The following is an 11,567-nucleotide window of genomic DNA, read 5'->3' on the forward strand; positions in this document are numbered from 1 at the left end:
GTGTTAATGAATATATTTAACAATAGATTTACCACAACATATTAAACTCCCCATTAAGGACTTAGTAACCTCATTGTACTCACGCAGTAGTGTTCACATCCACAGGGACATCCCTAGAGCCTTCATTGATTCTACTCAGATAATCGCAAAAAATAACGCCAATGACATATTTGATTTATAATGGACAACAATATAAGACTTAATTTGAAAAGCTGACGAAACCGAGGAAGTTTTGTAATGCGAAATATCATTAATATTACATCAAAAATAAATATCTTAATTAGATATACCAAATCATTAATAAGACAAATAAATGTGAATTGAGAAGGACCTAGTTTGGCAATAAAGTCATGCCACTGTATCGCAACAATCATCAATTAATGAGGTGGTAAGTTTGATGCTGATGGAGGTATTGGTGAGCATGACGTCATGATGACGCCGAGATCGCTTTGTGCTTGACTCTTGCCATTTGGAGAGGCGCTCCTATCAAACAAGCAACACACACTGCTTCAAGTCGTCGTATCCTTTCATCAAATTGAAAAGGAATTTTGGAGTTTTATGGGCATGATGCTTTAAGGGATACTATGGAAATGCTTTGCGGTTTGCTGACTTATCAACAGTTTTAATTTGTAGCACACAACACACAAAAATACACACGCGCGCGGGCGCTCTCTCTCTCTCTCTCTCTCTCTCTCTCTCTCTCTCTCTCTCTCTCTCTCTCTCTCTCTCTCTCTCTCTATATATATATATATATATATATTTATATATATATACACAATCATAGCGCCTCTCATGGGTAACTTATATAACAGAACTAGTTCAACTAGATAGGCGATTTCCAAATCAGTTATTGCAAGATTAAAAAAACAAGATATGTGACAGTTGTCGGTATTCAAAACGTAATTCCAAAGTGCAGTATTTTTGCACATGAAAATTGGAACATTGAAAAAATATCGGAAAAAATGGCTTATGATATCAGTTAGCAAAAGCGGATGGAAGCTCTCTCTCTCTCTCTCTCTCTCTCTCTCTCTCTCTCTCTCTCTCTCTCTCTCTCTCTCTCTCTCTCTCTCTCTCTCCACGGCGTTAACGATTACCATGCCCTAGCATACCTTACCACAATATACCTTACCGATTTGTTAATAAACTGCAACTTACATTTCACTTGTATACCACTCTTCCATTACCACATCACACAGGGTCATCATTCTTTCACCAGCTAATCTGAACCATTGACGTTATTCCCCTCTTACAAAACCATCCCAGGCATTTATTCCTACCCAACCATCTCTATATCCTGGTTCTTCAATTTAGCAAAATTAGGATGTTATGAGAAACCCTTCCTTACTTAACCGAGATGGAATCTGTGACCATCAATGAACTGCAAGTGTAGAGAGAGAGAGAGAGAGAGAGAGAGAGAGAGAGAGAGAGAGAGAGAGAGAATGCAGTCAGGCAAATTGAACTGGTTCTCGGTTCAAGTAACAAATTGATGGTGAAATCCGGTATCGTGGGGGTAGCTTGGGAGTGGAATGAGGAGGAGGAATAAAAAAGATAAAGCAAAGAATGGGGAAAACTAAGATAAGAAAACGAGGGTAGTTAAAGTCCCCTCTAACTTTATTCGGGAAGACGAAATGCACAGATTTCAGAGACAGATTCTTGTGGGATATGCCCTATAAGATAAGAAAATATCCAATATAAATACTCGCAAATATATAATAATTATGCATACACAAATCCATATATGTGATTTTAATATATATATATATATACATATATATATACATATACATACATACATATATATATATATATATATATATATATATATATATATATGTATATATATATGTATATATATATATATATATATATATATATATATATATATATATATATATATATTTATATATATATATATTTATATAACTATTTATTTGTACAGTCTTAAAGACAAATATACATATTGATAGACAAATCTAAATGTTACCTTAAAAAGTCTCCCCCCCTCCAAAACCATCCAGAGAAAGTGCACCCAAAAAGATACGGTATTGCTACAAATAATCGAAGTCAGTCAGAATATTTGTTTCTTCCATCAGGGGGAGTCTATCTGAGAAATTGGCCAAGTGAAATTCGTAACGAATACATTGAGGTAAGAGAAAATTAAAATAACTGTAACTATTATCTCTTGTAAATCTAAAACTACAGTCACCGACGTTTATTTCTATTTGTATATATTTGGCCTTTTGAAGATATTGAATAAAAATTACTTTCATATCCTGTTATTAAAAGCCTGGAAAGAATACGTTGTAATATCCCATCAATAGTTATATTTATGTAAAATATCATAAAATACTATACACATGGGGCCAGACATTTCTAGGAGTCCAATACCGCAAAGAAGTCGGAAGAGAAAATTTAATGAAATGCCCCCTTACGTCTAGTGGCTAAAATGTACGAGGCCTCTTTTTCTTTCTCTTGTGGAAATGGTTCTCTCTCTCTCTCTCTCTCTCTCTCTCTCTCTCTCTCTCTCTCTCTCTCTCTCTCTCATTTATACAAGGTCAAGCGAAAAGGACTACCAGCCTTTGCAGAAAATAAGGAATTGGGAAAATACTACGTTCTTGATAACAAATTAACGAATATTTACAATGATTAAGATTAAAAGTAAAATTGCAAGAGGTAAGATAAGTAGAGAGAGAGAGAGAGAGAGAGAGAGAGAGAGAGAGAGAGAGAGAGAGAGAGAGAGAGAAGCATGTACAGTCAGTAAAACAAGATACACATTTCGTACATTTCACAATCAGCTATAAATCCAAGAATCCATTGACAGTTTTTTAATATCCCCCAAGAATTAAGAAGAATGTAAATATGCTTAACAACAAAGGCATGTTAAAATGCCAATTAATTTTGCTACCCAATATTCAAAGAGTAATGTGGCCACAATCTAGTCAATTATATGGCAAGTAAATTTCCTATTAAATAACATTCACGTTATATTCAACCAGACGTAAGAAAACATCATGAAAAGTTAGGGATATAAAAGATCAGGTACAATAACAGTAAGCTATTAATGCAAACAAATTCATTCATGTTAGGAAACAAAAAAGAAAACCACAAGGGCAAAAAAAAAAATTAATGGATTTATGTGATTTGAATTAGTAATAGGAAATATATAAGATGAAAAAATAATACTTGGTATCATATTACGTATAACGTAAGAGATAGTGGTTCTATGATGTAGGATGATGCTTGGTTTCACAGGACGGACTATTCAATTAACTGTCCAAAGGTCTATATAATGCTGTATTTTTTCGGATATTCAGCAAATAAAGAAAAATGTTTGCCTAGGAAAATACAATGATACAATGGATCATATTTTCATGAAAACTTAGTACATATTAACTGAGAAGCATAAAGTGGCAAGACTTACGAACTAACTATGATCGATGTATTTTCATATACGAACATACACTTGAACAAGCACTGTTGCATATGAAAGTACAATATTTTCACTCCAGGAGACCCTTAACCTAATAAGCCAAATACAATGCTTAAGATCTGCAAGAGTTGTATACGGTATTGCGCACTCCATTATTTGAAGGACCGTCAGGATAATATACTCTTCATAACCGTATATCATTAATAAAGCCGTACTTTCCTCTTATCTTACTACTCAACAGGATAATATACTCTTCATGACCGTATATCATAAATAAAGCCATACTTTCCTCTTATATTACTGCTCAACCTCTTAGAACACCATCAAATGTTGGAGTAGGGAAAAACTTTAAACGTAACTGTTTAGGTAAACACTGAATAGTGAATAGTTTGGAGAAGCGCGCGCGCGAGCAAAGAAAAAAAGAGAAAAAAAGAAAGAAAGAAAGAAAGACGACGACGAAAAAGCAGCAGCAACATAACACTACTTTAATTGAAAAGGCTTGATAGTGAAAATGCGTGTATAATAAAATTTACTTACGTGATTTACATAAATAAAGTATTTCTTCAGCTTACATAAAATATGTGGTGTTGAATTACTTAATTATGAGCAGCAAGCTGAAACCAGAGAATAACTACAGAGCTTTGAAGTGACAGAAAGTGCATTTAAGCAAATAATAGTGACAAAATTATGAGAACGGGAGAGTGATTATTACATTTTCTAGGATATGAAGCAAGCGTAGTGAGAAGGCGAGTGTAAAATAACAAACGAGAGAGAGAGAGAGAGAGAGAGAGAGAGAGAGAGAGAGAGAGAGAGAGAGAGAGAGAGAGAGAGAGAGAGAAATTGAATTACTGTACAGAATAAAGAATTTTCCATTCTCAATTCATCACCCACAATTAAAACGTCTATTTGAGCGCTGCCCGAATAGATAAAAATTATGCAAATAAAAAATTTACCTAGTTTAGGTAATCATTCTATTAGTCGGCTTGATACAAGCAATTTTTAAGAGGACTCGTGCAATTGATGATACAAGAATAAAAATTGCAACTTGTTCTCTAAGTGATAGTCATCAAACCTGGCCGATTGACCAATGGAAAATCCTATATGGCGGCCATTTTTCAAAAATTCTATGATGTTACTGAAACATTCACTAATCTCAGCCAGCATCCGACATTGATTCGTGATCTTGACCTACAGAGGCTGGAGAAATTCGTTATCCTCATGCATGACAGATCAAGTACAGCTGCCAATATTTGATAAAGGAAGACTAGATCTCCTTGCCTGCAAGCAGAACCCATACAACTTGATTCCGCCAACACAGCATGCGGCCTATCAGGCTGGGATTATCAGGGGAACAGGTAACCATCTCAAATCCAGACACGAGCAGTCCTGCTGAATGGGGATGGATACAAATAATGTCAGATGTGTTGGGAAACTCTACCCATTATTGCAGTCAGCTGTCGGGAACTGACGGTGGAGGAGTCATTCTAGCAGCGTTGCCAGATCTGCAGATTAATCTTAGGTTCTACAGATTTTAGGGCTGGTTTCAGATTTTCAGATTATTTTCGAGAAATGGCACAAATCTACAGATTTTTTCGTTTTGGTAGCATCGTTGACTCTAGAAATCCATTAATTTTGGAAAATAAGAGGAAAGAAAGTAAAAGACTGAGCTCAAACACAACACAACACAAAAATATAAAGAAACGTTAAAAATACAAGAGAGTACCGTTATAAAGGCAAATTCCCCAAATATCCACTGAACAGGCTTGTCAAGTTGTCATGTAAACAAAACCTGACTCAGCTGACTGATCCATCCATACTTGATGTTACTCGTGAGTGATTGTGGTCACTTGTCTCTTGCTAAGGTGGTGAGATAATTATACTATTGTTTCTTATTCTAATAAATATGTGCACTAGAATGGATAGCTTAGTTAATTACTGGGATGACATGCTATCATGTAGCCTCTGCACGTCTCTGGCTTAACTAGATAGGTAGAGCATTTGGCGGTGATATATAGGCTACCCTACTCAATTTATTTATTTGAGTTTTTATTTCGTAATTTTAACTTCATACATGGGGTAAACAGACGATTATAAGACACTTTTCTTCTATATCAAAATCCTCGCAAATGCAGGATTACCGAGATATACTCTAATCTTATTATTTGAGTATTTATTTAGTATTGTACCTTACTCAAATTTCGTAGTTTTAACTTCATACATGGGATAAACAGACGATTCTAAGACACTTTTCTTCTTTACCAAAATCCGTGCAAATGCAGGATTACCGAGATATACTCTAATCTTATTATTTGAGTATTTATTTAGTATTGTACCTTACTCGAATTTCGTAATTTTAACTTCATACATGGGGTAAACAGATGATTCTAAGACACTTTTCTTCTATAACAAAATCCGCGCAAATGAAAGATTACCGAGATATGAGGTACATTAGGTTAGGTTAATTTTTTGGTAAATATTACGAAAATTGCAAACTACCTTAAAGTAAAGTTTTACCCTAAACTCTTCTAAAATAATCTATTTTAATGCTTTTGAACAATATGCATTGATGTTTATACATCACTGCATGGTCGATTACTTTGAGATTGTGGCTGTATATTGGCATGTTAGTAAAGATAAGTTTTTTGCATGTTTCAGGGAACTAACAATGGATGAAGAATCTGATAGCTACGATCTTAGTATTATAATATTATATAGCCTAGACTGATTAGTCTATATAACAAAAAAAAATACGAAAATTGCAAACTACCTTAAAGTAAAGTTTTACCCTAAACTCTTCTAAAATAATCTATTTTAATGCTTTTGAACAATATGCATTGATGTTTATACATCACTGCATGGTCGATTACTTTGAGATTGTGGCTGTATATTGGCATGTTAGTAAAGATAAGTTTTTTGCATGTTTCAGGGAACTAACAATGGATGAAGAATCTGATAGCTACGATTCAGGGGAAGAGAAAAGAAGGGGAGTGAAACACAAGAAAGTTAGATACTGCAATAAATATTCTGTAGCATTCGAAAGTGATCCAATTTTCAAAGGTTGGATTAAAGCCAGTACAAAAGGTGACCAATACGCTTACTGTATCCCCTGTGATAACCACCTGAAACTAAGTGCAGGAAAGACAGATCTGAAGAGGCATGCTGAAAAGAAAAAACATAAGGATGCAGCTAAAGCAGTTCAAAATCAAAGGCCCATTAATAACATGTTTAATCTTACAGTCAATGAAAGTAAAGTAAATGAAGCTGAACTGAGGTTGGCTGCATTCATAACAGAGCATGATCTGCCCATGACAGTTGCAGATCATTTACCTCAACTTGTAAATGCTATGTGCCCAGATTCCAAAATAGCGAAAGAAATTAAATGTGCTCGAACAAAAGTGACTGCTCTGATTAATCATGTTACAGGGGAAGAAAACAAAGCAAAATTGATTAATCATTTAAAAGAAAATAAGTCCTTAACTTGGAAGAGGACGGACGTGCTTTCTATAATTAGTGCTTTTGTGAACAATGGAGGCAAAGAAGATTTCATCGTCCCACCGGTTATCGAATTTCAACATGGCTGTTGTTGACGATTTAAGTGAAAAGATTAAATTGGTTATTGGAAGACTATTGAAAGATGCCGACCCCGTTTCGAAACGAGTACTCACCGTCTTCGACCCTGCTAAGGATGCAAGTATCAACATTCTCAAACTAGGCAAGGCAAGCAGAGCTGAGCTTGATACCCTCGCAGCTTATCTGAATCTGCCATTAGTTGACGCTACATCCAAGAAGAAACTCTTCAGTTCACGTGATAAATTGGCTTTGCGCATTGTGCAGGAGATTAGATCTCTCTACCCGTCAGTTTGTTCAGAGTGTACTGCTGAGTACACGGTGATGCTGGGTAACCAGCCAAGACATAGATGCTGGATCTGTTTACAGGGAGCTCATGACTGTAAAGAATTTACGTCAAAAATGGATCTCTATGGCAGTCTTTCGTCCAACCTTCAAGGTATTGTTTGGCTGTGCTCGGACTGCACTGCAGTCAACAAATGCATCAAAGGCTCTGACCCTGATGAACTCGCAACATCGGAATCGACAACACCGGGAACTTCCTTGAGTGCCAACCTATCCCGGCAAGAAGCCCACCATCAGGAACCAGCCGCACCCTCTCTCAAACCAAAGCTCCTAGCAAATGAGCTTGAAAAAGCCAAAAAGGAACAGGATATTTCTGAGTCCAAGCCCAACATATGTCAACATGTGTGCCCCAGGTTATCAGAAGGTTCCTGCCCCCCACAGTATATCTGGGAAAAAAGAGGCCAATGGAAAAGAAAAGTGCAACCTTTTTCACCCCAAAAGATGCCAAAGATACATGAGGTACTACACATGAAACAAGGGGATGCAAAGGAGGAGACAACTGTGCATATCTGCATGTCAATCTTTGCAAATCTTCAGTGGAGACTAAAAAATGCAAAGACAAACTGCAAGCGAATGCATTTAATTGGAACCAAACGTCCTAAATCGATGCTGAAGAAGAAAACAGTGGATAACGCTGCTAATACCAACGTTCCGACTACAACGGCTTAAGATCCGACATCGAACAAGCCTAAGCCTGGAAAGAAGGAAACAAGCGCCGTCCACAGGATAATAAAGCTCCCTCAAAGCAAGAGAAGGAGTCTTTTTTAGGGATGAAGACTCTCCTAGACGAAATGAAGACAACCGTTCTAGGGGAGATCAAGTCCTTGAGGCTAGAGATGGATCTGTACAAGCAACAAATGGATATGCTAATGAAAGACAGGGCCCACCCAACTCTACCCTGGAACAGCCAATACTCCACTACGGCCTCTTCAAGCCAACGCCGTACGATCCCCAACAGCTGTTCCATCGGAGGCAGGACAACTTCTCGGGCCAGCCGATGTTCTTCCCACCGAACATGACTCATATTCGTCCTGTCTGCTGTTAAACATACAGTCACTGAACCCCAGCGCGAGGAGTGCGTGTAGCTGGAAGATACCTTTCCTTGAAGATGTCATCAGACAGAAGTCAAGGACCAACTGTCTCCCATTTATAGCTCTCACGGAGTCGTGGTTAAAACCTTATGTTCACGACGCTCAAATCAGCATCGAAGACTACAATATTCATCGATGCGACCGTAGCACTAGGGTTGGTGGCGGGGTTATTCTTTATACCCACTGTGATCTTCCAATCACAAATACAGAGAAGCTTGACCAAGATTCCTGCCAGCTTCTTGTGTGTACATCGGAGCCTTCCGAGATGAACATCGGAGCCTTCCAAGATGATTATCTGTGTTCTGTATAGACCTCCATCAGCACCCCTTGCAGATTTCCAGGCGTGTCTCAGTGCGGTACATGACTACACAGAAGGCAAAGAAGACTTTGATATTTGTTTTCTAGGCGATTTTAACTTCCCAGACTTTACCTGGGATCCTCCCTTGGCACGCCCACCAAGCTCATCCACTCATCTCTTAGAGAAGTTTATGAACAACCACCTTTTCAGTCAATACATCCTCCAACCCACACGTCAAGGCAACACTTTAGACCTCTTTCTCACCAACTCAGCCTCGCTTGTGACCCATGTGCTTGTGAAACCTACGAGAATGTCTGATCATGATCTGATAGAGATTTACCTATCCTACAATCCATGTCAGCCAAATGTAAATGCTCCTCCGGTGTTTGACCCCGCCTCGTTCCGGGGACTTGATTTTACTAAAGCAGACTTTTCCAGCATCAGCAGTAAAGTTGAAGCTGTAGACTGGCATGATGTTCTCGAATCTAACGGTATAGATTGCTTTCCGGAAACCTTTAGGGACATGTTACTTAGTATATGTCAGGAACACTGTCCTCCCAAGCTCCCCCCTAAGCGCCAGAGATCTCACATATTGCGTCGCCTCTCCCACAAAAAGCGAAGACTTCAAGACAGGTTAGAGGGGGCAACCGTGGACCCTTCTACTCCCTCAGAGCTCATCCAACGTCTTAACAATGAGATTGCTCTTGTCCACTACGACATCAGAGATGCAATTGTCAACGAGAGACACTTCAGAGAAGAGGTAGCTGTCGGGAAGGTCAAATCAAATCCAAAGTACTTTTATAGCTATGCTAAGAGATTTTCCCGGCAAAAACAGACCATTAGCATGCTTTTTGATGAAAGCAATAATATTTGTACTGATCCTCAGCTAATAGCCAACATATTGCAAACCCAGTTCAAATCGGTTTTCAGCGACCCAAGAGATGTCGACATTGCTGCAGCAGACTTTACACCGCCGACAATTACTGAAAGATTTGAGGACTCCCAATTACTTTTCAGTGAAGGAGATGTTATATCTGCCATTGATGACATGAAGGCAGACTCAGCCCCTGGCCCTGATGGTATCCCTTCTGTGCTGCTCAAGTCCTGTAAACATGCGTTGGCACGACCTATTTTCATCCTCTGGTCACAATCCTATGAATCAGGTGTAGTCCCGTCCTTCTACAAGAACTCCGTAATTTGTCCACTCTACAAAAAAGGGAGTCACGCAACTGCTTCAAATTACCGACCTGTATCTCTGACCTCCCATATCATCAAGATATTTGAGCGTTTTATTAGGAAACGCCTTGTCCACCATCTTGAGTCCAACAGCCTTCTATGCAGCCAACAGCATGGTTTTAGGTCAGGTCATAGCTGCTTAACCTAGCTTCTCCATCACTTCGAGAACATTCTGGAGAACTTTCTTGAGGGAAACGATACCGATTACATTTATTTGGACTACGCCAAAGCTTTCGATAAGGTGGATTATGCCCTACTCATCAAGAAGCTCTCCAAGTATGGAATCCATCCGAAGATTGTGAAATGGATCGAATCCTTTCTTAAGGATCGCACACAGCAAGTCGCAGTTGAAGGCCAGTTCAGTGTTGCAGCCTTAATTCTGAGTGGAGTACCTCAAGGAACCATTCTGGGTCCTATACTGTTTCTTATATTCATAAACGACATAACACTGTGTGTAGGCAACAGTGTCGTTCGTTGCTTTGCTGACGATACAAGGATTATGAGAGCAATATCAACTACTCCTGATATGGTACTCTTGCAACAGGATCTGAATACTGTTACCTAATGGTCAACTAAGAACAATATGTCATTGCATGAAGATAAGTTCGAGTTTATGAGCCATGCAGTAAATAGGAGGAATCCTTTGCTACAATTACCGTTTACTGCCGACCTATATCAGTATTCAACGTCCAAAGGCACTCTCACTCCTTCCGACCAACTGAGAGATCTTGGAGTTACTGTTACCTCGGACCTAAAGTGGACTGCTCATATCAAAGATATGGCCAACAAAGCAAGACAAAAAGCCGGATGGGTTCTCAGCGTCTTCTTTAACCGGAGTCCTACCATCATGCTAACTTTGTACAAGTCTATGGTACGCAGTCTACTAGAGTACTGTTGTCCTCTGTGGAATCCCCAAAGTGTGTCGGACATCGAAGAACTGGAAGGAGTTCAGCGGACTTTTACTGCACGAATTGCAGGGGCTCAGCATCTCAACTACTGGGAGAGACTCAAGAAACTATCCATCATGTCACTGCAACGCTGACGAGAACGGTATATCCTGCTACACATGTGGAAGATTCTCCATGGATCAGTCAGCAACGACCTGAAGATCAAGTTTGTGTCTAGGCCTCGGACTGGCTTTAAAGCAGTCGTTCCTCCTCTGCGAGGGGGCGTGGCAGCCTATAACCAGAGTCTATATGACAAGTCTTTCGCTGTCATTGGCCCACGTCTCTGGAACTGCCTCCCAGTACACATTAACAAGATTGGAGAATTCAAGCCATTCAAAACAAAACTCTCATCTTTGCTCCAGCGAATTCCTGACAAGCCTCCTGTTAAGGGGTATACATCTCCTAACACCGACTCAATCCTGGACTGGAGGATGGATCCAGCTACATTGGAGCTATGGGGCGATCAAGATAGTTGATGACCCTGTTGCAGCGCACTAAACCGGACATAAGTAACATAAGTAAATAAGGAAGATACAAGTGCTTACAGTCCACCCTCACCTACATATCACTTTGAAGCTGCGTATGTGAACAGTAGTAGCTCGATGAGTAGTGGCATGTTGGGAACATTATGGTGCAAAGATTGCAAAGGTAAG

At 39.0% G+C, this 11,567-nt stretch overlaps 3 protein-coding genes across 3 annotated transcripts in view; all 3 read left to right on the forward strand.

Moving 5' to 3' along the window:
* The window catches only part of LOC137639352 (cyclin-dependent kinase 9-like), a 10,477-nt gene extending 5,793 nt beyond the window's left edge, over window positions 1-4,684 (forward strand). Inside the window, exon 4 of the mRNA XM_068371629.1 lies at window positions 4,488-4,684. Within this exon, the coding sequence (XP_068227730.1) occupies window positions 4,488-4,684 (197 nt within the window). The remainder of the gene's footprint in view (window positions 1-4,487) is intronic.
* Window positions 4,685-8,112: 3,428 nt separating this feature from the next.
* Window positions 8,113-10,532, forward strand: LOC137639353 (uncharacterized). Its single transcript, XM_068371630.1, has 4 exons — window positions 8,113-8,284; window positions 8,496-8,732; window positions 8,839-9,923; window positions 10,116-10,532. Exons 1-4 carry the CDS (start codon window positions 8,113-8,115, stop codon window positions 10,530-10,532), a joined length of 1,911 nt encoding a protein of 636 aa, XP_068227731.1.
* An 18-nt stretch (window positions 10,533-10,550) lies between these two features.
* Window positions 10,551-11,009, forward strand: LOC137639354 (uncharacterized protein B0403.1-like). The gene has a single exon (XM_068371631.1). It carries the CDS (start codon window positions 10,551-10,553, stop codon window positions 11,007-11,009), a length of 459 nt encoding a protein of 152 aa, XP_068227732.1.
* The last annotated feature ends 558 nt before the right edge of the window (window positions 11,010-11,567 follow it).

The sequence above is a fragment of the Palaemon carinicauda genome, chromosome 4, assembly GCF_036898095.1.
Source record: "Palaemon carinicauda isolate YSFRI2023 chromosome 4, ASM3689809v2, whole genome shotgun sequence".
In the NCBI taxonomy this organism is placed as follows: domain Eukaryota; kingdom Metazoa; phylum Arthropoda; class Malacostraca; order Decapoda; family Palaemonidae; genus Palaemon; species Palaemon carinicauda.